At 40.4% G+C, this 23,772-nt stretch overlaps 6 protein-coding genes across 7 annotated transcripts; 3 read left to right on the forward strand and 3 right to left on the reverse strand.

The window, feature by feature from the left end:
- The first annotated feature begins 58 nt into the window (after positions 1–58).
- LOC6634899 (gelsolin-like) lies at positions 59–8,944 on the forward strand. 2 transcript variants are annotated; one of them, XM_002058451.4, is made up of 8 exons: positions 59–192; positions 2,416–2,707; positions 3,104–3,299; positions 5,204–5,278; positions 6,357–6,552; positions 6,611–8,322; positions 8,382–8,507; positions 8,738–8,944. In XM_002058451.4, exons 2-8 carry the CDS (start codon positions 2,664–2,666, stop codon positions 8,795–8,797), a joined length of 2,409 nt encoding a protein of 802 aa, XP_002058487.1. In that variant the 5' UTR covers positions 59–192; positions 2,416–2,663; the 3' UTR covers positions 8,798–8,944. The 2 variants fall into 2 exon arrangements, with proteins under 2 accessions (XP_002058487.1, XP_015024922.1); XM_015169436.3 differs by lacking the exon at positions 59–192 and having other exon boundaries at positions 2,706–2,849.
- A 319-nt stretch (positions 8,945–9,263) lies between these two features.
- LOC6634986 (venom protease-like) lies at positions 9,264–12,994 on the reverse strand. Its single transcript, XM_002058452.4, has 5 exons — positions 12,605–12,994; positions 12,430–12,545; positions 11,746–11,855; positions 11,512–11,676; positions 9,264–9,762 (listed from the first exon to the last, which is right to left on the reverse strand). Exons 1-5 carry the CDS (start codon positions 12,918–12,920, stop codon positions 9,324–9,326), a joined length of 1,146 nt encoding a protein of 381 aa, XP_002058488.1. The 5' UTR covers positions 12,921–12,994; the 3' UTR covers positions 9,264–9,323.
- An 86-nt stretch (positions 12,995–13,080) lies between these two features.
- LOC138911473 (uncharacterized) lies at positions 13,081–13,519 on the reverse strand. Its single transcript, XM_070210767.1, has 2 exons — positions 13,430–13,519; positions 13,081–13,363 (listed from the first exon to the last, which is right to left on the reverse strand). The coding sequence occupies exons 1-2, from the start codon at positions 13,442–13,444 to the stop codon at positions 13,130–13,132; spliced, it is 249 nt and encodes an 82-aa protein (XP_070066868.1). The 5' UTR covers positions 13,445–13,519; the 3' UTR covers positions 13,081–13,129.
- Positions 13,520–15,708: 2,189 nt separating this feature from the next.
- On the forward strand, positions 15,709–16,544 carry LOC6634988 (uncharacterized). The gene is made up of 2 exons (XM_070210769.1): positions 15,709–15,723; positions 15,782–16,544. Exons 1-2 carry the CDS (start codon positions 15,709–15,711, stop codon positions 16,412–16,414), a joined length of 648 nt encoding a protein of 215 aa, XP_070066870.1. The 3' UTR covers positions 16,415–16,544.
- A 2,248-nt stretch (positions 16,545–18,792) lies between these two features.
- LOC6634989 (transcription factor SPT20 homolog) lies at positions 18,793–19,949 on the forward strand. Its single transcript, XM_002058455.4, has 2 exons — positions 18,793–18,871; positions 18,934–19,949. The coding sequence occupies exons 1-2, from the start codon at positions 18,848–18,850 to the stop codon at positions 19,942–19,944; spliced, it is 1,035 nt and encodes a 344-aa protein (XP_002058491.1). The 5' UTR covers positions 18,793–18,847; the 3' UTR covers positions 19,945–19,949.
- A 2,281-nt stretch (positions 19,950–22,230) lies between these two features.
- On the reverse strand, positions 22,231–23,336 carry LOC116651736 (involucrin-like). The gene is made up of 2 exons (XM_032438728.2): positions 22,664–23,336; positions 22,231–22,510 (listed from the first exon to the last, which is right to left on the reverse strand). The coding sequence occupies exons 1-2, from the start codon at positions 23,334–23,336 to the stop codon at positions 22,335–22,337; spliced, it is 849 nt and encodes a 282-aa protein (XP_032294619.2). The 3' UTR covers positions 22,231–22,334.
- Positions 23,337–23,772: the final 436 nt, after the last annotated feature.

A 23,772-nucleotide genomic window follows, 5' to 3' on the forward strand; every position in this document is an offset into this window, starting at 1 on the left:
GAGAGAGAGAGAGAGAGAGCAACAGAGTGCGAGTTGAACTCAGCTTTGAGCGGTCTTTTATAAAGTCGACGACAATCGTTGAGTTTCGTTCAGTGTCTCAAGCTGCGTTGCTTCGATCACTACACGCATCCCGAGTTCGTTTAGTCGCTGCCAAAGCCTGGAAGCGGTCAGTTTATTGCAGTGAAGAAGAGCGTAAGTGCTTTATTTGCATAGTGTGCATGTGTGTACGTGTATGTGTGTCTATGTATTTGTTTTGTGTAGTTTTTAAATCAAGAGTGCAGCTGCCATCTAATACGTAATTTGATTGAAAGCAATTGGAAACGATATCATTGAAAAGCTCTATAAAGTTATTGATAACCTTAGAGTGTGCCTAGTAAAAAATCGAAGAATTACTCAATTGTAAACGGTATTAGGCAGTGTGTGCACATAGTATAATGTATTGTATGCCACACATACATACATACACGCAGTCAATCAAATTGATTAGGCTTATCAATTGTTTTGAGCTTAGCTTATCTTGGGTTAAAACCTTCGGGCTAGCCTTTGATAGACATGCCTATAGTAGGAATGCTAGACTACTAAAATATGTTTTTTTTTTTTTAATATATCGGCTTTATTTGCTCTTTATAGCAAATATTTCTTCTTTATAATCACGACTGGAAGCTCTATAAAAACTTCCAGTGGTTCGTTTCACGATGCGAACCATTGGCTCGCTCCTAGTTTCGTTCAGTTTTCCACATTCTTGAACCCAGGCTAGGGTTCAAGACTTTTTATTTAATTTAAATACATTTAATTATTTAATGTAATTAACATCTCACGCAAGAATTTGATTAGAAAATATCACAAATAGTATTTAATTAAATTTGGTGTCAGAAATAAACCGAAATTTAAAAATTATATAAAAATATATACCAATTCCGGGTTTGAGTTTATTTTTGTTTTTAACTTAGATAAAACAAAGTTTCCAGTTTTAGCAAACCTATAAATAATACCAAACAAATCTTTTTTAGCTAATTAGCTTTTATATACATTCTACGTACACAGATAAAAGGAAGTGATATTGTTAGCTAATTATTCTTTTTTTTTTTTTTAACACATTTATAATGACATATTAAAACGCAGTTGCTCTTATCGCTTTAAATATTCAAGTAAATATTTATTTATGAGTTAACAAGTTTTTAAGCACAATTCCTAATGAGATTTTAAACATGAATTTTTGTGAGTTCTTTGCGTGCGGCTTCCTCTCCAACAATTGTGATGAACGAGCTCCAAGTGGAAGGTGACGTTATGCGTGATAATTATAATAATAATAATAATAATAATAATAATAATAATACTTGGAATACCAATTGGCAAATATTTATTTATTATGCAAAGCACAGCGTGCTTGTCGTGCGCACTGTTCACATACATTCTCCAATAACAAGTCGAACTTGAAAATGGCACACAAAAATGTACGAATACGTCGCTTATCATAAATCATCATAAATATAGTTATTTTTTTATTTTTTATAATACCCGCGACCTAGTTGGAAAAAGAGAAAAGGGCTTGCCCGGCAATCTCTTCAATCGTGATATCATACGAGACTCAGATAGTGTCGTCAGTCGGCAAAACTAATTACTTAAAAAGAGAAAAATACAAATAACAACAATAAAAATAAACACATGCGTGACATGTTTTAATTTACAGTTTCAATGAATTATATAAAAAAAAAAAAAAAACAAAACTATAAATGAAAATTAGCCAAAGATATATTTTAAGATACATATTTCTTGCTGTCCAAACTAACAATATTTATTTTATTAATTCCATTATTTTTATTTAATATACACATAAGTATGTTATTTAATTTTTATTATATTTATTTTATATCTTAGTTAATAATTTCAGAGAACTAAAAATATTGTTATTAACTTGCCAAAAACTAACTTTTTTTTATTTTCAAAATTTAAAAACAGTTTTATTTCAGTCTACAATATTTAAATATATTTTTTTTATAAACAAAAAATTATATTTATGCATATGTTAAATTATGTTATATTATACTATATAGTAATAACATTTATTTGTATTTTTTATTAATTAAAACTTCAAATTTAATAATTTTAGCTCTTTTATAATGCAGTCGTATGCATATTTGTTGTTTATAAATTGTTTATATTTGAGCTGAAAGTTATAAATTTCCAGTTAAGTCTGTTCTACAGCTGATCTATTATTTTATATATTATGTATTATTATTAACCGCTTTATATCCTTATTATTTCCTACATATTGTTGCAATTTTTAAGTATCCACAAATCTAAGTGCGTATTGCCATAAAGACAATTAATATAAGTATGTTTGAACTGGAGTGCCGTCTGTTTTTTATGATGTTTTTATAGCCTGTTGCTTCTTTCTCTCTCTCTCTTTTGCAGTTCACTCGCGCTCGCTCTCATTCTCTATTTCTCTCTCAGCGGGCAATCATCTTTTTGTTTGAGTTGGGAAAGATAAAAACAAAGGCGAATACTACATAATAATAGCAACAATTCACCCGATACAAGTTGTTATACACGCACACAATTGTGTTTATATATATATCAAGCAACAATAAACAAAAGCGTTCGTTGTCTCCCCCCTCTGACTTCTCCACCCCCCGCAACCCGGCAGTCGTCAACGCGGCGAAATGGCCAGGCAAAGCGCCGCCCGTCATCTGGCAGTCATCTGCAGGTAATGCAAGCGAGCAGTTCAGCTAGCTAATAAGCTCCCGTCAAATATAGAGTACACACAAGTGCTAATTAAATAGTGCAAATAGAAAATATTACTCATACGCCGCGTGTTCACAAACCCACTTAATTATACGCTCATAATTGTAAGTGGCAAATACATATATTTCTGTGCAATTAGACGTGCAGAAAGGCTGCCTTAAATTCAAGAAATAGTTCACAAAATTTAGTCTGTCCCCATGTTTGGGTGACCTTTTATGAGGTCATGACTCACGGCCAGGCCAGGTCAGCTCGTTGCCTGTAAAAGGCGTCAACTAGTTGACTTGTCATCGCGCTTGACAATCAAAACAAACCGAAAACTGTGAGCCGAATAATTTGGAGCACTTTATTTACTTTACAGCTTGGTCGTGTTTATCGCAATCTCGACAAGTCTCTGCTCAGCCGGCACATTTAACCAACGTCCCGCGTTCCCCGTCCAAACCGGTCAGGTTCAGCCCTCGAGTGGTAACAACAACAAGCAGCCAGGTCGACGCGTCATGCATCCAGCCTTTGCCAATGCCGGCCGCGCTCCTGGCCTGGAGATCTGGCGCATTGAGGTAAGTCGAAGAGAAAAAAATCAATGTGTTTTTGCTTAAATTAAGTACAAACTGTCATCATTAACTTCTTTTTTGAGAGCTCTTTCGAACAATTTCTGTATACACCAGCTAATAACTACTGTACTTTATGTCTGCCATGATACAGTAAATGCTCGAGACAGCTGATCATAAGCCTCACTTTCTGAATACAAGAATGGCTAAAATACTGTACTCTATGCACGAAATGGTACAGGTGATGCACTTTACAAATAATCAAGAACTTTCCACTCAACTCAAGTACAAACTGTATTAAACCAAACTCAAATGTTGTGCTTTGAGCTCCTAGTGAGAAGAAGTCAATACAAATTGTTCTAATTACGGGCAAGTGCAAAGTATCTTTATTAATGTCCAAAAGTCCGCAAGTGCTTAATCTAAATCTTTAATACTTTAAAGTGAGTCAAGAATTTTATGCTTAAATCAAGTACAAACATGCTGGAAACCCAGACAAGGCCGAATTACTTCAAGCTGTCAGTAGACTTCTTATTTTAAGAATGAAAAATTGCAAATTTAGTGCTTGAATTGAGATTAACATAAAGCAAGTATATTTTGCTAATTATGTTAGCGAACAATTTCGAGAACAAGAATGAATCACAATTTTAATTAAAATTGAAATTTACTTTGACATTTTTGAAACAAAATCTCTTTGTTGAATGATATTCTAGCCAAAGTCGTGCCAAATACTAAGAATTGGCTTTTTCGCTTTAATTAAGTATGTTTTACTTAAAACAAGCATAGTATCGAAAACAAGAATGAATCACACTTTTAATTAAAATTGAAATTTACTTTGACATATTTGAAGGGAAATCTTTTTGCTTTATTCTAGCCAATATTAAGAGCTGTCTTTTCCGCTTAAATTAAGTATGTTTTACTAAAAACAAGTTTTTTTTGTAACGAACAATTGCGATAGAAAGAATGATTCACAGTTAATTAAAATTTCAAATGTACTTCGACAATTTTGAAAGAAATTGTTTTTGTTTGATGATATTCTAGTCAAAGTCGTGCCAAATTTAAAGAACTGGCTGTTCCGCTTGAATTAAGTATGTTTTACTTGAAATAAGCATATTTTTCTAACGAAGAATTTCGAAAGAAAGAATGAATCACGTTTAATTAAAATTGAAATTTACTTTGACATTTTTGAAACAAAATCGTTTTGTTGATGATATTCTAGTCCAAGTCGTGCCAAAAACTAGGAACTGGCTTTTCCGCCGAGTGCATCTTTTTACTATTTTGAATGTGCTCACATTTTCACTTTTGTATACTTATTTTGTATACTAAATCTGCCCCATTTACGAGAAAAGTTTATATAAATAGTTGTTGCTGCTGCATGTTTACATCGTTTGGGGGAAAGTTCGCAGCTGCCCACGCACGAATGCGTTGCTCATCCAGCTTGTGGCATTTGGCATGCAAAGTATTGCCTCACACACACACACACACATGCACACCTGCACACCTGCAGACACAGGTGTACATAGGCACACACCTTCACTCTGGCATAAAGGAATTATTGACTTGTGCCTGACTTTATTTTTCTAGTCGCTGAGCACACGCAATTTTGAGCAGCAGATGTTTCTCTTTCTTCACTAGCGAGTCTTCACTGTAGCAAAACATGTGTACAGTAAACATCACCATATGCCTCGCTCGTGTTAATTAACTTGGGAAACATTAGCAAAATTTATGAGACGCCGCCGCTGGCACAAGCTAAGTTTTTCTTTTTGTTTTGTCTTTGTTTTGTTTAAAGAAAATTGCTTTCGATTTTTTCGCATAAATATTTTGACACTGCCGGCAGTCGAAAAAGCATATATCTATATATATATCTGTCTATCTGAATATTAATGGTTTTTTTGAAATTTGTTTCTATTGTCCAGAATTTCGAGCCCGTGCCGTATCCGCCCAACAACTATGGCAAATTTTACACTGGCGATTCGTTCATAATTCTGAATGTAAGTAACAATTTTTGTATAATAATAAAACAATATTTTAAGAAATTAATTAAATAGTATTTGTTGTAAGTATTTTTTTTTCTGCTATATATAGCAATAATTGCTTTTGGCGAGGTCAGTTTACAGCTCAGGTTTACTTGTGGCCTTTCCATCTGAAAAACTGACTCATTTTAATTGCGTAAAAGGAAAAAAAAGCATCGCTACGATTGTAAAAACTGACTAACAATGATTCTTTGTGTAAATATATACACTTTCTAGATAAGTTCAGAAATGTATTCAACATTATTATGACTAACATATGGTGTTTGGATTCTCATAAGATATAAAACAAATATTAGGTCAATTTAAATGTGGGAATCGGGAACTTATAAATATTTAAACAGTTGAAAGGCTAACGAATCGTACAGCGTATGATTGGGTTAGCCTATCAAATTACACAAATAGTTTATTTTAGTTGAAACTAGCTTACGATACAGTTTCCATAGAAATTGGAATAAAAGTAGGGTTACGTTTAGTTTAAGGTTAAGTTATTTATTTTGTGAACTGGTTTTAGAAATCGGTTTTTGAACTAGTTCGGTTCAAGTTTCATTTAACAAAACTAAACTATTAAAATAATTATTTTATCGGTCGGTTTTACTTTAAGTTATTGTGTTGTGAACTGGTTTGGTTCAGGTTTCTCCTCGTAAATAAAACAAGAATTCGCTGTTTAAACCGGTTTTAGAATTCGATTTTTGAACTGGTTCGGTTCATTAATAACATGAACAGTTTTTTAAAGTTGTAGAAACTTAGGGTTATGTTCGTTTTATATGTAAAGTTATTTTTGAACCGATTCGTTTCTGGTTTTGCAGCGTTACACATAAAATAAAAGTCCTAAATATGAACTGGTTCGGTTTTAGGCATATATCAAAATCGGAAACGTTAAGAAAATTTTCATAATTACTGAGATTTAAGTTAACTAGAAAATATTTGATATCTAACTAAACGAATTCTCAAGAATTTTGTTTATTTTATTAGTTTTTATATTATATAAGAAATCAATTAATAAAATACTTAACTCTTTTTTTTGAAATCTTCGCAGACTAAGCAGAACCCGAAGGACAAGCAGCTCACATGGGATGTGCACTTCTGGCTGGGCTCGGAGACCTCCACGGACGAGGCTGGCGCTGCGGCTATATTGACCGTGCAGCTGGATGATATCCTGAATGGCGGTCCCGTGCAGCACCGCGAGGTGCAGGATCACGAGTCCCAGCTGTTCCTCGGCTACTTCAAGAACGGTAACAAGAGCTTGCTTCGCACTTGGCTCGCATTTAAGACTGGCTCCGCTTCTTTCAGGTGTTCGCTATGAACAGGGTGGAGTTGGCACCGGCTTCAAGCACGTGGAGACGAATGCCCAGGGCGAGAAGCGTCTGTTCCAGGTGAAGGGCAAGCGTAATGTGCGCGTCCGCCAGGTGAATCTGTCTGTCTCCTCGATGAACAAGGGCGATTGCTTCATACTGGATGCCGGCAACGATATCTATGTCTATGTGGGCGCCCAGGCTAAGCGCGTGGAGAAGCTGAAGGCCATCAGCGCAGCGAACCAGATTAGAGATCAGGATCACAATGGACGTGCCCGCGTCCAGATCATTGACGAGTTCAGCACGGATCTGGACAAGCAGCAGTTCTTCGATGTGCTCGGCTCCGGCTCGCCCGATCAGGTGCCCGAGGAGTCCACCTCCGACGAGGACGGTGCCTTCGAGCGCACCGACGCCGCCGCCGTCACCCTCTACAAGGTGTCCGATGCCAGCGGCCGGCTCCAGGTGGACACCATTGCCCAGAAGCCGCTGCGTCAGGCCATGCTGGATACGCGCGATTGCTTCATTTTGGACACCGGCTCCGGCATTTTTGTGTGGGTGGGCCGCGGCGCCACGCCAGCAGAGAAATCGGATGCCATGGCCAAGGCGCAGGAGTTCCTGCGCACCAAGAAATATCCCGCCTGGACGCAAATCCATCGCATCGTCGAGGGCGCCGAATCGGCGCCATTTAAACAATATTTCGACACATGGCGCGATTCTGGCATGGCACACACACGCCTCGTGCGCTCCGCCTTAAACATCGGCTCGGATGAGTCACTGGATCTTGACGAGATCGATGCGGTCGTGCAGCAGCTGAAGAAGAGCGGCGGCCGTGCTATCGGCTTCATGCCCGATCACGGCCAGAACAGCATTGGCGAGATCGTCCAGTACGTGAGCCAACCGGGCAGCAACGAGGTGCTGCGTAACCGTGTGCCCTTCGAGGAAGAGCTGCCGTTGCTCGGCTTCGGCTCCTATGTGCTTAGCTACAACTACGAGGCCAACAACGGTGACAAGGGCACCGTCGTCTATGTCTGGCAGGGTGCCAAGGCCAATGCAGCGGTCAAGGAGCGGGCCTTCGAGGACGGCCTGGCGCTGGCCGTCGAGCAGAAGGCGCTGCTGGTGCGCACCACGCAGGGTCACGAGCCGCGTCACTTCTACAAGATCTTCAAGGGTAAGCTGCTCGAGTCGTACACGGCGCTACCCGTCTCCTCACAGCTGTTCCGCATACGCGGCACCGTCGAGAGCGACGTCCATGCCAGCGAGGTGCCCGCCGACAGCTCTTCGCTGGCCTCCAGCGATGCTTTCGCGCTGGCCTCCACCAAGACGCACAAGGTGTACGTCTGGCATGGCCTGGGCGCCTCCAGCTTCGAGAAGGAGGCGGCCACAGCACGCTTCGCCCACTACTGGAAGGATGCGGAGCTGGAGCTGGTCGAGGAGGGCGCCGAGCCGGATGAGTTCTGGGAGGAGCTGAACGGTGAGGGTCAGTACGATCGCAATCTGGAGGATCATACGGCGCCGCTGCTCGAGCCGCGTCTCTTCCATTGCCGCCTGACACGCACTGGTCGCGCCAAGGTCGAGGAGGTGGCCGATTTCCAGCAGGAGGATCTCGATACGGACGATGTCATGCTGCTCGATGCCGGCGACGAAATCTATCTGTGGGTTGGCGCCGGCGCCACTGCCGAGGAGAACGGCAAGATCTTGGACATGGCACAGGTAAGCCCAACACAAGCTCGATTGAACTTCTCTTTAATCTTCTTTCCCCTCCATTTTAGCGCTATATTGGCTCGGAGCCCACCGCCCGCACCATGGACACCGTGAGCATTGTGCGCGTCACACAGGGCCAGGAGCCGGGCGCCTTCAAGCGCATGTTCCCCGCCTGGGAGGACAGCTACTGGCAGGTGAGTAGATCGCTGGCCAACTGAATCGCATGCCACATTCAAATACATAACAATCGCCTGCTTTGCTTAATCTTGTTCTCGCTCACGCTCACACACTCATGCCTGATCCCAAACACTCGACTTGATCGGTGAGTGAGTATCTCGGCGCCCACAAGTCCAGCAGCTCACAAATCATTCCACAATCTCCCCCATTCCTTAAACACTTTATTGATCTTCGCTTTTCATCACAGACCCTGCCCTCCTATGAGGACATCAAACGCCAGATTATGGATGCCAATAACGAGGTCTGATGTCGAACTCTCAGCTAGAATACTCAGCAAAATTGACCAAAAAATTTATGTTCGTTTTTGCCTTAAAAAAAATACGAAAGAAAACAAAAACTTCAATGTAATGTACTCTTTTTTGTATTAAATGGATATGTTTTTTACTCACAAAAATTATTTGTAATATTTTATATGGTTTTAGATAAAAACATTTTTAAGAGATTTCATTATCTGGAAAAGGTCTTTTAGCAAAATTGCTCAAATATTTATGTTCGTTTTTGCCTTAAAAAAATACAAAAGAAAGTACATTTTAATGTAAATCCATTATTTTGTATAAAATGGAAGTGTTTGTAATCTTATAAAATTTAACATTTTAAATTGTTTTATATAAAACAATTTTAGAGAGATTCCATTCTCTGGAAAACCTATTCCCAAACTAAAAAACCTCATAACTTTGTAATAAGTAAAACGAGAAAATGTTTTTCTTCTTTTGGTTGGATTCTATTTTTATTTGTGAATTATAAAATAATTTAGAAATCGTCTTAAATTAGATTCAGTTTTCTGGATCACCCCACGTGACTTCTTCGATCCAGTCCAGGTACGTAAATACACGGGTGTAGACACTTGGGTAGCTGCTGCGGCAAAACACGCCGAAGGAGGTGATGCCAATAAGATGATAATGAATGTGCTGATGTCGGCGACCCGGCAAATTCAGCTGGAGCGGACCGCCCGAGTCGCCTTGGCAGGTGTCCCGATTTTGAACGAAGTCCTGAGCGCATATTTGACTGTCTATAATGCCATTGGGCGTCTCTGCGAAAACGGGCAGATCCCGGTTGCACTCCTCGTTGGGCACAATGGTCGCATTCAGATGGGTCAAGCGATATGTCATGCCCTTGCCAAAGCTAGTGGAGCCATAGCCCATGGCGAATGCAATCGATGTCGGTATCTCCCCGCGAACCCACAGACGTATGGGGCGAACGTACTGAGTAAGACTGAAAGGAAACCAATTTGAGAGAATGTTCATCATATTCATGATAATCCTTTGAAAATAATAAATAATATATATACTATATATTGTTATTTCTAGAAAAGGTCCGATACAAAATGATCTTCACCGATTGAAGATTCCAGAGTCTTATACAATTTTTTGTACTCATTCTATTACTCATTCTATTACTCTTCTACTTCTACTTCTACTTCTACTTCTACTTCTACTTCTACTTCTACTTCTACTTCTACTTCTAATTCTAATTCTAATTCTAATTCTAATTCTAATTCTAATTCTAATTCTAATTCTAATTCTAATTCTACTTCTACTTCTACTTCTACTTCTACTTCTACTTCTACTTCTACTTCTACTTCTACTTCTACTTCTACTTCTACTTCTACTTTTACTTCTACTTCTACTTCTACTTCTACTTCTACTTCTACTTCTACTTCTACTTCTACTTCTACTTCTACTTCTACTTCTACTTCTACTTCTACTTCTACTTCTACTTCTACTTCTACTTCTACTTCTACTTCTACTTCTACTTCTACTTCTACTTCTACTTCTACTTCTACTTCTACTTCTACTTCTACTTCTACTTCTACTTCTACTTCTACTTCTACTTCTACTTCTACTTCTACTTCTACTTCTACTTCTACTTCTACTTCTACTTCTACTTCTACTCTACTTCTACTTCTACTTCTACTTCTACTTCTACTTCTACTTCTACTTCTACTTCTACTTCTACTTCTACTTCTACTTCTACTTCTACTTCTACTTCTACTTCTACTTCTACTTCTACTTCTACTTCTACTTCTACTTCTACTTCTACTTCTACTTCTACTTCTACTTTACTTCTACTTCTACTTCTACTTCTACTTCTACTTCTACTTCTACTTCTACTTCTACTTCTACTTCTACTTCTACTTCTACTTCTACTTCTACTTCTACTTCTACTTCTACTTCTACTCTTCTTCTACTTCTACTTCTACTTCTACTTCTACTTCTACTTCTACTTCTACTTCTACTTCTACTTCTACTTCTACTTCTACTTCTACTTCTACTTCTACTTCTACTTCTACTTCTACTTCTACTTCTACTTCTACTTCTACTTCTACTTCTACTTCTACTTCTACTTCTACTTCTACTTCTACTTCTACTTACTTCTACTTCTACTTCTACTTCTACTTCTACTTCTACTTCTACTTCTACTTCTACTTCTACTTCTACTTCTACTTCTACTTCTACTTCTACTTCTACTTCTACTTCTACTTCTACTTCTACTTCTACTTCTATTCTACTTCTACTTCTACTTCTACTTCTACTTCTACTTCTACTTCTACTTCTACTTCTACTTCTACTTCTACTTCTACTTCTACTTCTACTTCTACTTCTACTTCTACTTCTACTTCTACTTCTACTTCTACTTCTACTTCTACTTCTACTTCTACTTCTACTTCTACTTCTACTTCTACTTCTACTTCTACTTCTACTTCTACTTCTACTTCTACTTCTACTTCTACTTCTACTTCTACTTCTACTTCTACTTCTACTTCTACTTCTACTTCTACTTCTACTTCTACTTCTACTTCTACTTCTACTTCTACTTACTTCTACTTCTACTTCTACTTCTACTTCTACTTCTACTTCTACTTCTACTTCTACTTCTACTTCTACTTCTACTTCTACTGCTAGTTCTACTTCTGCTTCTACTTCTACTTTTACTTCTAAATTTTAACCCGTCTATACTTACATCACATCTCTCTCCAGTTTTAAAAGTGCGATATCATTGTAGTAAGAGTCCACTTTGTAATCGGGATGCTTGGATATGCTTTCAATTCCAAAGTTCTGCGGCTTAACCCGCGCCTCATCGATCAACAGATTCAGTCCGCCGATTCGCACCCATTTCGGCGCGGCGCTACAAAATGTTAAATGGTCCACAGGCAATCAGAGAGAACCCTCGACCCGACGCTCGTTCCCAACTCACCCCTCCACCTCGGTGCAATGGGCCACAGTCAATACAAAGTTCTCACTTATCAAACTGCCGCCGCATTTGTAGTCAATTTTTTCGGAGTTCGTCGCGAAGCCGAGCGCTGCCTATAAAATTTAATTGACCGGGTTCTTGTTATTGTTCGTCTTATAAAAGCTACACTCAGAGAAAATGTATTTGCATTTCAAATTAAAAAATTCAGGTTTTTGTTTGATTATTTTTGTGTATACCTAAGTTAAGAACTTCTTAATGATGAACTCTAATTTGAGCGTCAATCTTAGAACTAAAGCTTGGATTAAGCTTAAAATACTTTTTTATAGTTTTGTATGCTTATAATAAGCTTTAAGTGAGTTCTCAACTTAGGTCTAGTATTCAAGAATTTGGAGCTTCAAAAAAATCTTTGAATATGAAGCTTATTTCAGCTCTTGAAATAGTACTTTTGTTTCATTTTGTTAAAGCCTCTGCTTATTTTAAGTAAAACGTTTTTGGTTTCTTGATTCAAACACGCATTGTTCAAAATTTCCTAGATTCAAGGAACGCATCTGTTAGTTTCAGATTAAACAGAAATGGGTCTGAACAGATATACAAATTTCTCAGCTTAAGAAGTTTGCAAAATGCTTCTCAATTTTCCCGGAGTGTATTCACCAAAATATTTTCTTATCAGCTAAGCTGCCTTCTTACCATGTGAGGGTATTCACCAGGCCGAGCGAGTACGCGTCCATCGAAATCTTCATCGTTGGCGTCTTCCGTTACGGCCGTATCGTTGGGAAATATGCGCTCCACATACTCGGAGTACTCTTTGACAGAATATAGGGTATTTAGCTGCTGAGTGATTAATAAATAAACGAGGACTCACTTCGCTCGCAGAGGCGCCGCGGCCTGTTTTTGCGCTTCTTGTGCCGACGACCATTTGGCGGCGGCGGAAAGGGTTGACCCGGCCGATAGGCATGCGGATTTAGCTGGCGGGCGGGCGGCTCCGGCAGCTCCAGGCTATTGTCGGGTCTGCCCACAAGCTGAAAATCGCTTATTTTGTACAGTGTATCGAACTGTTTGGTGCCCGGAAAAACAATGTCCTGCTCCCGGGGAAAGAACATCGGCTGATTCATGGGCAAACGCTGGCCCAAAGCCAAGCAGCTGAGCGCAGCCGTGAGCAGAGCCAAAAAGCAGCGCATTTTTTTTTTTGTATTTATAAATTCGGATTTCTTAAATTTTGTTTTTCGGGCTGAATTGCGCACAGTCGGAGCAGAGAAGCGAGACTAAAGCGGCGACGAGATCAGCTCCGGCGAGCCTAGCCGGCGGCTTATCACCCTTATCAGCATATTGAAATGGTCGAAGAAATTGTCACAACAATTTGTTATTTATTAACATTTTTTTTGGTCATTTAAATGTGGATGCCCAGTGTCTGGGGATTGACGAGCGTCGCAGTGCGCGGTGCATGAACCTGTGTGCTGCCCCCCAATTGTGCCTCGTATTGCGCAATTATCGAACGCTGGATCTGCTCCAGTTCCTGGTCATTACGGTATCTCAGCACGTTGACGGTGGGCTCATTGTCAGGCGTGGGCGCGGGCGCGGGTGCGGCATAGACGAGGGCCAACAGGGCGAACAGCAAAAGTAGCTGACATGGAAAACCATATATCATTCTCTATATATCTTTTATTATATGTCACATCTGGGCACTTACGCAAATAGTCTTCATTTTTGTTCAGTTCTTAAAGCAAAACTAAAACGCGCGCTTGCCGCCGCAGGCGCTTTTATAGTCCGAAAAAAAAAAACGTTAATAAAACTTAAATAATAATATCATTTTTTTTGGGGCTCAAAACTTATCATTGTGTTCATAATCAAATTATAATTTGCAACAATACGAACTTGAACAACTTGAAACGATAACGAAACGAGTTTTGGAAACTCATTTGTTTAACATAATATCCACGGCTCGATTGTCAGACAAACGATCAGACAGTATTGAGCCCTGATTTTCCAGTAATCGCAAAGCGGGCTCTCAGTATACCCTGTACTTATTGAGATTGCTTACGAGCAGAGTATTATGTTTTTGTCGGAATGCATGTAACATATATCACAATATTGTTTGACTCGATAAATATCGATTATCAGCTTAAGTTTGTCAAGCATATTTTCTGTTTTCTTCCTCCATTTCCAGCCCTATCAAAAACATTGCCAGAGATATATATTATTATATTTTTGTAGCAATATACGTTCGTATGTCATATCGATAAGTATCGAGCTTATCGATTATTTTTCGGCATGTAATAATATATTACTAACCGAATACGATCTTCCCTCCCTTCAGTGCGGTGCTGCAGATAGGGTATCTGCCGGTCGAGCATTCTGACTTGCCGGCACAGATTTCTTGCGATGAGCTTAATTATTCATAAGACTACAAATTGGCGTGTTTTTTTTTTTTTTCGTTGAAACGAATTCGATTTTGCTTTGTGTGAAAGCGAAACCATCGAACTGGTTTTGTTAGCATGTAAATTAAAATAGAATGTGGGCTATGGTATTAAAAAAAAAAAATTTCAACTAGTCACTGATATGCTTAGTTAGCTGCCATATATCAATAAATCAATCCCAAGCTCACTTTCATGCTGATTTCTTTATTTTATTTTATTTTATTTGTATTTCTTCAGCGTGTTTTACTCTATTTTCATGGGAAACTAAGTTTTTATTTTTAGTGCTTGCCAATTTAATTAGCTGCGTTTAAAATCGAGCTTAATGCTCCGATTATAATATGATGTCATAGTCGCAATAATATGTTGTACAAAAATATTAAAAGTTCGAACTCCCACTCTTCTGTTCTCTAGCTCAATTTGGCAACTAAATCTGGCAACATAATTCCTGGTCAACATTCGAGTGGAAATGTAAACTTCAATCTTAAATATCCTATATAGACATAGGTCAAAATTTCCCAACCCCATAACTCTGTCAAAAACCAACAGATATTCATAAGGTTTTTGTTCATGGCTTGGTCTGGGCACATTAATCTTGGTCAAAACTCATGTAAAAATTGTATTCGCAAGTATCGTACATAGCCATACGTCAAAATTGCCCACATAGGTCAAAAGTTTCCATCCCAATAACTCGTTCAAATCTCATCAGATTTTCACGTGGTTTTGTTTTTTGTACATAGTTTTTCATCTAATACAGGCAACATTATTCTTGGTCAAAATTCTTGTGAAAACGTTGCCCGAACATCTCAAATATCCTTTATACTCATAGGTTAAAATAGGTGTCGAGAAATTTTGTTGTCAAAAAGTGTTGCATATTTTCGGGCTGCTTGCGAAAATAAATTTCATATAAGCGGAAAACATTAAATATTAATTTTTGGAATTCTTTAAGGTAATATGCTAAAAATTTACTTTTAATTATTTAATATTTCATAAAATATATTAATATATTAACTTATGCAAGTATGCGCAATATTTGTGGCTATGTTTTCGGTGTTTGGCAATTTTGGTAAAATTCCAAAAATGTAAATTTTATATATAATACTTATTTTAATAAGCCGTCTGCCGACAGTCGCGTCTTAGATGATTCCCGAAAAAAATGCATTGCCAACACAACTTGACATTCCAGCTGGGCCCCAGTTTTGGGCAAACCCACAAATCTGGTGGCCAAATTGGACACCCAGCCGTAATTTGAATACATTTACACATTTTCCGGCTCACCAAATCTGATGTGTGTGCTTTTTTCTTCATTTTTGAAGCTATATGTTCCAATTAAAAAACGTTTGGCATTTTAATTGAAGCACCGTGGCTGATATTTGTTGCCCAATGCAGCAGCGCATTTGCATGCTGTTGCATCTTTGGGATGCAGCCGGATCTCCATATAAATATCGGGCGGAGTTGCAATTGGCGGACACACAGACACAGCCCAGCAGCTGCACAGCACACTCAGAGCCAAGAAATAGCCTACGGTGTGGAAAACTCAAGCCCAAGCACAACAATGCGCGCTTTTATGGTAAGTGCCGGAGCCTAATCCTAGCCAGAAATTAAATTAAATCCTGCCTTATTTGCAGATGCTTTGCCTGATTGCCGTCGCCCGGGGTCAGTATGATTATACGCCCCAGTCCCATGCCGGGGATGGGCGTGGCGGTTTGATCGGCAGTCCCGATGTCGGCGCCGCCCAGCTGTCGGAGCCCATACTCATTGCCAATGAGTTCAACAAGGAGTTCTACACGTACAGCGCGCCGGAGCAGGAGTTCGACAATGGACCAGTTAACGAGCAGATTGCCAATAGCTTGCGCAAGAATCTGCGCGTGCTCTTCATCAAGGGACCGGAGAACACGGGCCTGGAGCAGGCGGCACTGCAGCTGGCCTCGTCCGCCTCGGACGATCGCACTGCCATCTATGTGCTGAACAAGCAGGCCGATATCGGCGAGCTGGCCAACAGACTGAACCAGGTCAAGCTGCAGACGAACAACAAGCCGGAGGTTCACTTCGTCAAATATCGCACACAGAACGATGCAGAGAATGCACAGCGCATCATCCAGGCCCAATACGATTCGCTGCCCGGCCGTTCGACCAATCACAATGCCGGCTCCTCGGCGCCAGTCTTGGACTTTGCCACAAAGAACAGCCCAGTTGGAGCTGCAGCCACAGGCGAGGCACCATCAAATAGCGCGTATTTGCCACCCAGCCGTAGGTTTTAGATATAAGTAAATGCTCATTATAGCTAGTATATACTGTTAAAAAAATATAATTTAGTTTTTCCCTAATTCGATTCGATTTGAAAACGTTTGCCGCTGGGCAAAATAGTAAATTGTGTCGACTTTTAGAGGCAGGCCGACTATTTTCGACGCGACTGTTGCTTTATCACATTGCAATATTTATTTGATTTAATTAAAAAGCTTCAGTTGCTGAGCCTACTATTTTGAACGCAACTGTAAGCAATATGACTAAATATGACTGGCAGAAATTTATGAGTACCAGGTCGACAATTTTGAACGCGACTGTAAGAAATGTGGCTATCTTGAAAAAAGATAAACTTGATTTTGTCCAGTCGAGCTGGTCAACAATTTTGAACGCGACTGTAACAAGTGTAGCCTTTCGTACAAGACAATATATTTATATTTACTTATTTAATTAAAGTGATTTCAATTAGTCAACAATTGATGTAGCGAGTTAAGTCATTTATACACAAATCCTAAAATGTTGCTCTTTGATAAAAAAAAATAATAATTACTTTTAAGTGAGTTGCTGATACTTTAAGCCGGACCAAATATTTTTAATGCGACTGTCATAAGTGTGGCAACATGCTAATTGGGCAAAATAAGTTGAGCAAAGTGACTTTTTTGAGCGTAACTCTGGACAGTGTTGCTCTAGTATAAAAAATAAGTTTAAGTCAAAAAAGTTAACAGGCAGAGACGTGACAGTGTTGCCACAATTAATATCGATCTTAATCGAATTAGAGATGCGTTAAATTCAAAAAGGTTTTATACTATATTTATTAACACAAATCATTAACAAAGTATATTAATAAGCCATTAAATATGCGTGTAAAGGTATATTGCTTTTGTGCCAATTTTTGTAACAGGCAGACGAAAGTATCTCCGACCCCATAAGGTATATATACTCTTGATCAGCATCAATAGCCCAGTCGATCTACCCATATACGTCTGTCATTCCGTCTTACCTACTGCCCGCACAGTGCAAGTTTGTTTTCGATAATTGATAACTTACCCCGTTTTCAAGCAATCTATTAGAATCGATTTTGAAATCCTCGATTTTGAAATCCTCAACGAGCTAAACACACAAGTTGAATGTAATTGACCTTTGAAGAATGTATGAATATTCTATAAGATCTACTGTTGAAAAATTTCATCAAGATCAGTTAAGAAAGACAGAAGTTATTAAGTAAAGTTGTGTTTACAACGACACGTTTCGTCTTTATTGAATTCTATGAATAGCACTGCAATTGCGATTGTATTTGCTATTGCTATTTTAATACGGTTTTATTTCAATTTGGATAAGTTGTTGATATGGCAGTCGAGTAGAGGCGCTGGCTGCTAGTGCGCTCTGTTACGGGTTCGATTCTTATTGAGGGAAGTAATTTGATTTTTATTTTATATTTTTTATTTATTGTGAATTTTTTTTTATTATTGCCAAAGCAAATGAGCTGGAGGAGGGCTTAGGGTATCACATAGTCGGTAACTTCCGTCTAGAGCCTGCCACTTGATATTTTATAAAAATGCAGATTAGGCTTAAATTGCTTGCAAATCTTCTGCTTCAATTGTTTTACCTGCCGTATGCGTGATATACGATACACAATATTTATAGACAAATTGTAAACAATTATTACACGAGCTTTAACTGTGGGCCTCTTCTATCAAATAGCTGGTAGAATAATTAGCATAATGTCGGTCGGCAAAGACAATGAATGGGGCTCTTGCTGGGTTTTTATTATGTTTCGAAAGCTAACGACGCTTCAAATTGTGTAAAGCTCGAATTTAAAATTGTGGACGAGCCAGACATGAAACCATAAACTGCTTTCTTTGGCAACAAACATTTGTTTACATGTTTTTTTTTTTGTATTTTTATTATATATCACTTTGACTTGAATTAATTTATGCACATTTGGCAGACGCAACCGGCTGAGCAGGGCATCTGCTCCGCACAACTCAACGAGCCAACTAATTTGGCGATCAGTTAACGTTTTGGGTCTTGGCCAGCTGCATATGCATAAGAAATGACTTTCTTTCGATATTTGTCGCATTTACCAATAATATTTCGCATTAATTCCGCATTGGCGTTGAAATATTATGAGATTATACTAATTTGAATACCGAGTCGCTTGGCTAGCCCGGGTTATATAACGGTCCAACTGAGATGCATCTCTAATCTGAATATTTCCGAATATGGTTCCGTGATTTGCCAACCACATGGCTAGGCTGTCCGGCGCTGGGCAGCTGGGACAATAGATTCGATAATTTTATACCCAAATTTCTTTTGGGTAGGGAAACGCAGCCACATATTCGGAGCTCTTATAAAAACATTGCCAGCGCTCGATTGGGGCATCAGTTGAGTTCAATCTGCTCGGGTCAGTTGAAGTAGAAGTTCACAGTCCGCCAGGCTCAAAAGCAAAAATGCAACAATTCTCCCTTCTAGTGGTAAGTCGCAGGGTCTAATTTGTTTGTGCCTCACTTCAAGCTGAACTCCTTCATATTCGCAGTGCTTGTCGTGCGTGGTGCTCGTCGCCGCAGCTCCGCAGGGCTACAAGTATCAGCAGCCAGCTCTTCAGGCGGGCAATCTGCGTCCGCAGACGCCGCTCTCGGCAAGTGGAATATACAATGTGCCCGCCCAGCAGCCCGTCTTCAATAATGTTGTGGAGGCACCGTTGCCACAGCCTCTGCCGCAGGCCCAGCAGGTTGTCTATCAGCAGCCGCAGCCCCAGATTCAGCAGCAATTCGTGCCTTCTCCGCCCCAGCAGCAGTTTGTGCCCCAGATTCAGTCGCAGCCCCAGATCCAGCAGCAGTTCGTGCAGTCACAGTATCAGGCGCAGCGTCCCTCGATCGTGACCAAGGATATTTACATACACTCGGCGCCCGATGACACCGAGGAGCTGCAGTCGGCGCCTCAGTTGGATAACACGCCCATTCGCAAGAACTATCGCATTGTGTTCATCAAGGCGCCCACACAGAATCTGAAGCACACCGCTGCCGCGCTGAAGCGCGCCCAGGCCAGCAACGAGGAGAAGACTGTCATCTATGTGCTGTCTAAGAAGCCCGACATCAACGAGATTCACCAGCACCTGCAGCTGACCCAGAACGAACCGAAGGTGCACAAGCCCGAGGTCTACTTCATCAAGTACAAGACCACGGAGGAGGCACAGCGCGCCCAGCAGGAGATCCAGGCCCAGTACGATGCTCTGGGCGGTGCCACACACATCTCGGACGAGGGTGTCGCGCCTATTAGCAGCTTCTCCGGCTCCGGCTCTCTCAACCTGGGCAACATTGTGCCGCAGCACATCCAGCAGCAGGCCCAGTCCCAGGCCCAGAGCGTGGGCATCCAGCAGCAGAACTTCCAGAGCGGCAACTACCAGAGCGGCAACTTCCAGAGCGGCGGCTTCCAGAGCTCCGGCGGCTTCCAGAGCTCCGGTCTGCAGACCTCCTCCGTCTCTTCCGGCGCCAACTTTGGCGTCAATGTCCCCTCCAAGCGCTACATTCCAGCCAAGACAAAATAAGGCGAATTTCCACCGCATTTCTTTCATTCAATTCCAACAATCGCCGCATTTTAGTTTATTTTAATTTATTGTCAAATCAATAATCAAATCAAAATAAATATATCCAATATCTTAACCAGGCATAAATATTTTTAAGTTTTATAGTTAAAAGAATTGTATTTGGATAGGATTTATTTTTTTTTGTCTCTTTTCCTATCTTTTTCCCTCTCTTACAGTCTACACAGTATTTTATATATCTAAAAAAAACCTTTTATGTGTCAAAAATTGGATGAATTGGAAATTGGATATATATATATGGATATACATTTTCAACTGCTCGAAAATATATATATTTACATATATATCACCCTCATTCTCTCTCACTCTTCCCCTTTCTTATCCTCTTTTTTTCTTCCTCTGTCTCTATCTCTTTCACACTCACTCTCACTCTTTCTCTTTCTCACTCTGTATCTTTCATTCTCTCTCAGTCTCCTTCCCTCTTTCTCTCCTCACTCTCTCTCTCTCTCTCTCTCTCTCTCTCTCTCTCTTTCTCTTACTCTTTTTCCTTCATTTTCTCTCTCCCACCTGCCCTCTCTCTCTATCTCTCCTTTTCTACCTCCCTATTTCCCTATATTTTCACCCAACTCTCTCCCTGTTTAAGGTCTCTCTCTCTCACTCTCTATCTCTTTCTTTTCTCTCCTGTCTGTCTGTCTCTTATTATATATATTATATTATATTATATTATATATTCTGACTCTTTCCCAATATTTTTCTCTCCCTCTTTAGTTCAATTGGTTGAAGGAGTGGGTCCCCAGAATAGCTACAGATAACTCTTGAGAGTAAAATATCCAACAGCTATTCATCTCGCCTTCAGCTAGTTGGAGTCCTAATTAATAGCACAAGTAGTTGATTAGTTTATATTTCAATCAGAGAAACTGTCTGGCCTATGCAGACCTTGATCGGTCGTTACATCTTGTGCGTTAATTAAATGAACCTAATGATTATTAACCATAATTGTAAAACCTGAAAAGATCATTTATTCAAAAGCTTAATTGCTTAATTAACACCTTTTTTGGATGAGTTCGCTGAGGATACTTATCTATGTCTTAATAGGAAACTGCAAGCTGAGCAGTCGCTTAATTAGGCTAGACCTTGATAAAAACAGGGCCGCAAATTTAAATATATTTTTGGTGGGGAATGGCTAACGTCTTACCTTAGGTTTGGTTCATGAACCTGACTTTTTACTTTTATGAGTCCTAGTGTGGAATTTAAAATCGAAGCTGGGTTCGTCGCAGTCATCCTTGTCGCATGATTGATCCTTGACTGAATGCTTGATTATCAGTGAGCGCTAAGATGAAATTTTAGGGAAACGTGATCTTCGATTAGAAGAATGCATTGGCTTAAACATCAACAGAATCGCAAACAATTTAAATTTTGCGACGCATGCATAGCCTAGATGAGCGTAGAACTATCAAGTGGGAGGTCGCCGGTTCAAATATAGAATCAGTTTGCAATAAGCAATGAGCACTAAGATGGGATTTTTGAGCAACGTGATCTCCGATTGGAAGCGCGTTGGTTTAATTTTGTCTAAGTGCCATCAACAGAAACTAGAAGTCTAGCGTCGGACTGTCAAGTGCAAAGTTGCTGGTTCAAATCTAGAAACAGTGTGGAATTCCTATAGTTGTTTATTTAATTTATTAATTTTCATAATTATAAAAGCTTATTTATTGTCTAACAAACATCAACAGCAACACGAAGTCTAACCGTCAGAATATCTGTTGTGAAGTCGCTGGTTCAAATATAGAAAAGGCTTAAAATTCCAATAATTTATTTATCTAATTAATATCTATTTATTATCTATTTAACTGATTATGATTATTCACAAAAACAAAAGCATGTTTAAATTATTTGACACAAAATTACACAACCTGCTGCATTTGAACCGAGCTTGGGTAATTTCTTGGATAATATCTTCTATAATATCTAATGAGGGCTTATGCCAGTATAAATTATAGGCCCTGAAAAGTGTGAGCAACCACTTAGTGACTCAAGATATTGCTCTGCACGATCATTATGTAGATTTTGGGATTATGCAAGGCAAATCAAATGCTAATCGATGCGACCGGTTTTCCCAGCCCGGCTAATCAATGTGGCAATGCGCAGAGGCATAAAACTATATTATTTTTTTTTGTCTTTGATTTTTGTTTTCGTGATCGCCTTTGTCAAGTAAAAATTGTGAAAGATGCGCTTGAAGGTCGCTGCGGAGTCGGGGGGCAGCAGAAAAACGAAAATGTGTATTCAGCTAGATATATTTAATATAATATATAGTTAGACAATTTGTTTGTTTTTTTTTTTTTACCTATGGCTACAACAATAACAACAATTCTTGAGTTCTCAGTCAATTCTCATCATCACGCACGCAAATGGGCGGGCAAATATTTGCTGGGCACAGCGCCCGTGAGGCCTGCCGTGCTACCAATCCCTGCACCTGTGCCCACCTGATTATCCAGAGCACCGATAACCGATGTGACCGGTGCCACGCCCTCGTCGGAGACCTGCGTGGTGCCGCCCAGCTGATCGTATTGAGCTGCAAAGAAGACCAAATGGATAAGCAAAAAACAAAAAAAAACCCGGCAATAGAGGTTAGCCTCCTCTTCAATTCTGTTGGCCATAAAAGCGACTCGCAAGGTCTTGGCCGTATGCAAAGTTTGTCTTCCGTGGCTTTTGTTTTGGAATTTACCTTGTATGGTGCGCTGCGCATGCGCCGCTTCCTCCTGCGTTTTGTATTTGATAAAGAACACCTCCGGTTTGCTGATGGGCTTCGGTGCCGCCTCCTCGATAGCCGTTTGCAGCTCGAGCGGATCGGGCTTCTTGGTCAGCACATAGATGATGGTCTTCTCCTCGACGGGCGCCTGCTGCACCCGGACGGCCGCCTTGCTCACGCTGGGCGTCGGCGCCTTAATGAACACAATGCGATAATGTTTGCGTGGTGGGCCCACGGGCAGCACGGGCTGTGGATAGCGCTCCTCTGGCTCCTCGGCGGGCGGCACGTGGACATAGATGTCCTTGGAGACGACGGGACTGTAGGACTGCGGCTGTTGATTGTAACCAAAGCTGGAGCCCTGCTGTTGGAAGATCTGCTGCTGTTGCTGTGGCTGTTGCTGGAAGATCTGCTGCTGCTGCTGTGGCTGTTGCTGGAAGATCTGCTGCACCTTGGGTGCCTGCAGCGCCTGCTGCACGAGACGCTGCTCATCCACACTGGCCGCCTGCTGTTGCAGCCCGACTAAGCCGGATAAGCCGGGTATGCTGGGTATGCCGGGCAAGTGCAGATTTCCCCCGCCTGGTAATTGTATCCTTGTGGCGCTGCCAATGACAGGCCCAGCAGGCACGTAACCTAGGAGAGCACGATCCATTAGACAAATGCTTGACAAGATTCCAATGCAAAAAAGAGCTTACAATAAACACGCGCATTTCCGTTCGATTTGATGGCCGACTTAAGACTGAGCACCGGGTCGCTTGGCAAACAGAAACCAACTAAATGCTAATCAGTCGCCGACTGTCACTTATAAGACGCCGACGCGAATCTCTGTCGTGATGCTGCAGCAGCAGCTGGAGATGGAGCTGGAGATGGAGATGGAGATGATGATGATGATGAGAGGCGACGTAAAGTTCAAATGAAACTGAAACTGAAACAGAAACCACAACAAAACGCGCGTAGTGCGAGGGCCAATAGATCTCACAAGCGACAGCAAAGCCGCTTTTCAAATACCCTGTAAATACTGAAAAGGGCTATATGGTTTTTTTGCAAATGTTTGTCACAGTTAGAAGGAGGCATCTACTTTACGATGA

This window comes from Drosophila virilis, unplaced genomic scaffold (assembly GCF_030788295.1).
Source record: "Drosophila virilis strain 15010-1051.87 unplaced genomic scaffold, Dvir_AGI_RSII-ME tig00000195, whole genome shotgun sequence".
NCBI lineage: Eukaryota > Metazoa > Arthropoda > Insecta > Diptera > Drosophilidae > Drosophila > Drosophila virilis.

Excerpts from the sequence above, each read along its gene's own strand:
- LOC6634986 (XM_002058452.4), bottom strand. The coding sequence starts at position 12,920 with ATGCGCTGCTTTTTGGCTCTGCTCACGGCTGCGCTCAGCTGCTTGGCT. Across the intron at positions 11,856-12,429 it reads CTGGTGAATACCCTCACATG|GCAGCGCTCGGCTTCGCGAC; the intron begins GTAAGAAGGCAG and ends TAAATTTTATAG. Across the intron at positions 9,763-11,511 it reads AAACTGGAGAGAGATGTGAT|TCTTACTCAGTACGTTCGCC; the intron begins GTAAGTATAGAC and ends GTTTCCTTTCAG.
- LOC6634899 (XM_002058451.4), top strand. The coding sequence starts at position 2,664 with ATGGCCAGGCAAAGCGCCGCCCGTCATCTGGCAGTCATCTGCAG. Across the intron at positions 8,323-8,381 it reads AGATCTTGGACATGGCACAG|CGCTATATTGGCTCGGAGCC; the intron begins GTAAGCCCAACA and ends CCTCCATTTTAG. Across the intron at positions 8,508-8,737 it reads GGGAGGACAGCTACTGGCAG|ACCCTGCCCTCCTATGAGGA; the intron begins GTGAGTAGATCG and ends TTTTCATCACAG.
- LOC6634989 (XM_002058455.4), top strand. The coding sequence starts at position 18,848 with ATGCAACAATTCTCCCTTCTAGTG. Across the intron at positions 18,872-18,933 it reads AACAATTCTCCCTTCTAGTG|TGCTTGTCGTGCGTGGTGCT; the intron begins GTAAGTCGCAGG and ends TCATATTCGCAG.
- LOC116651736 (XM_032438728.2), bottom strand. The coding sequence starts at position 23,336 with ATGGATCGTGCTCTCCTAGGTTACGTGCCTGCTGGGCCTGTCATTGGC. Across the intron at positions 22,511-22,663 it reads TGCGCAGCGCACCATACAAG|CTCAATACGATCAGCTGGGC; the intron begins GTAAATTCCAAA and ends TCTTCTTTGCAG.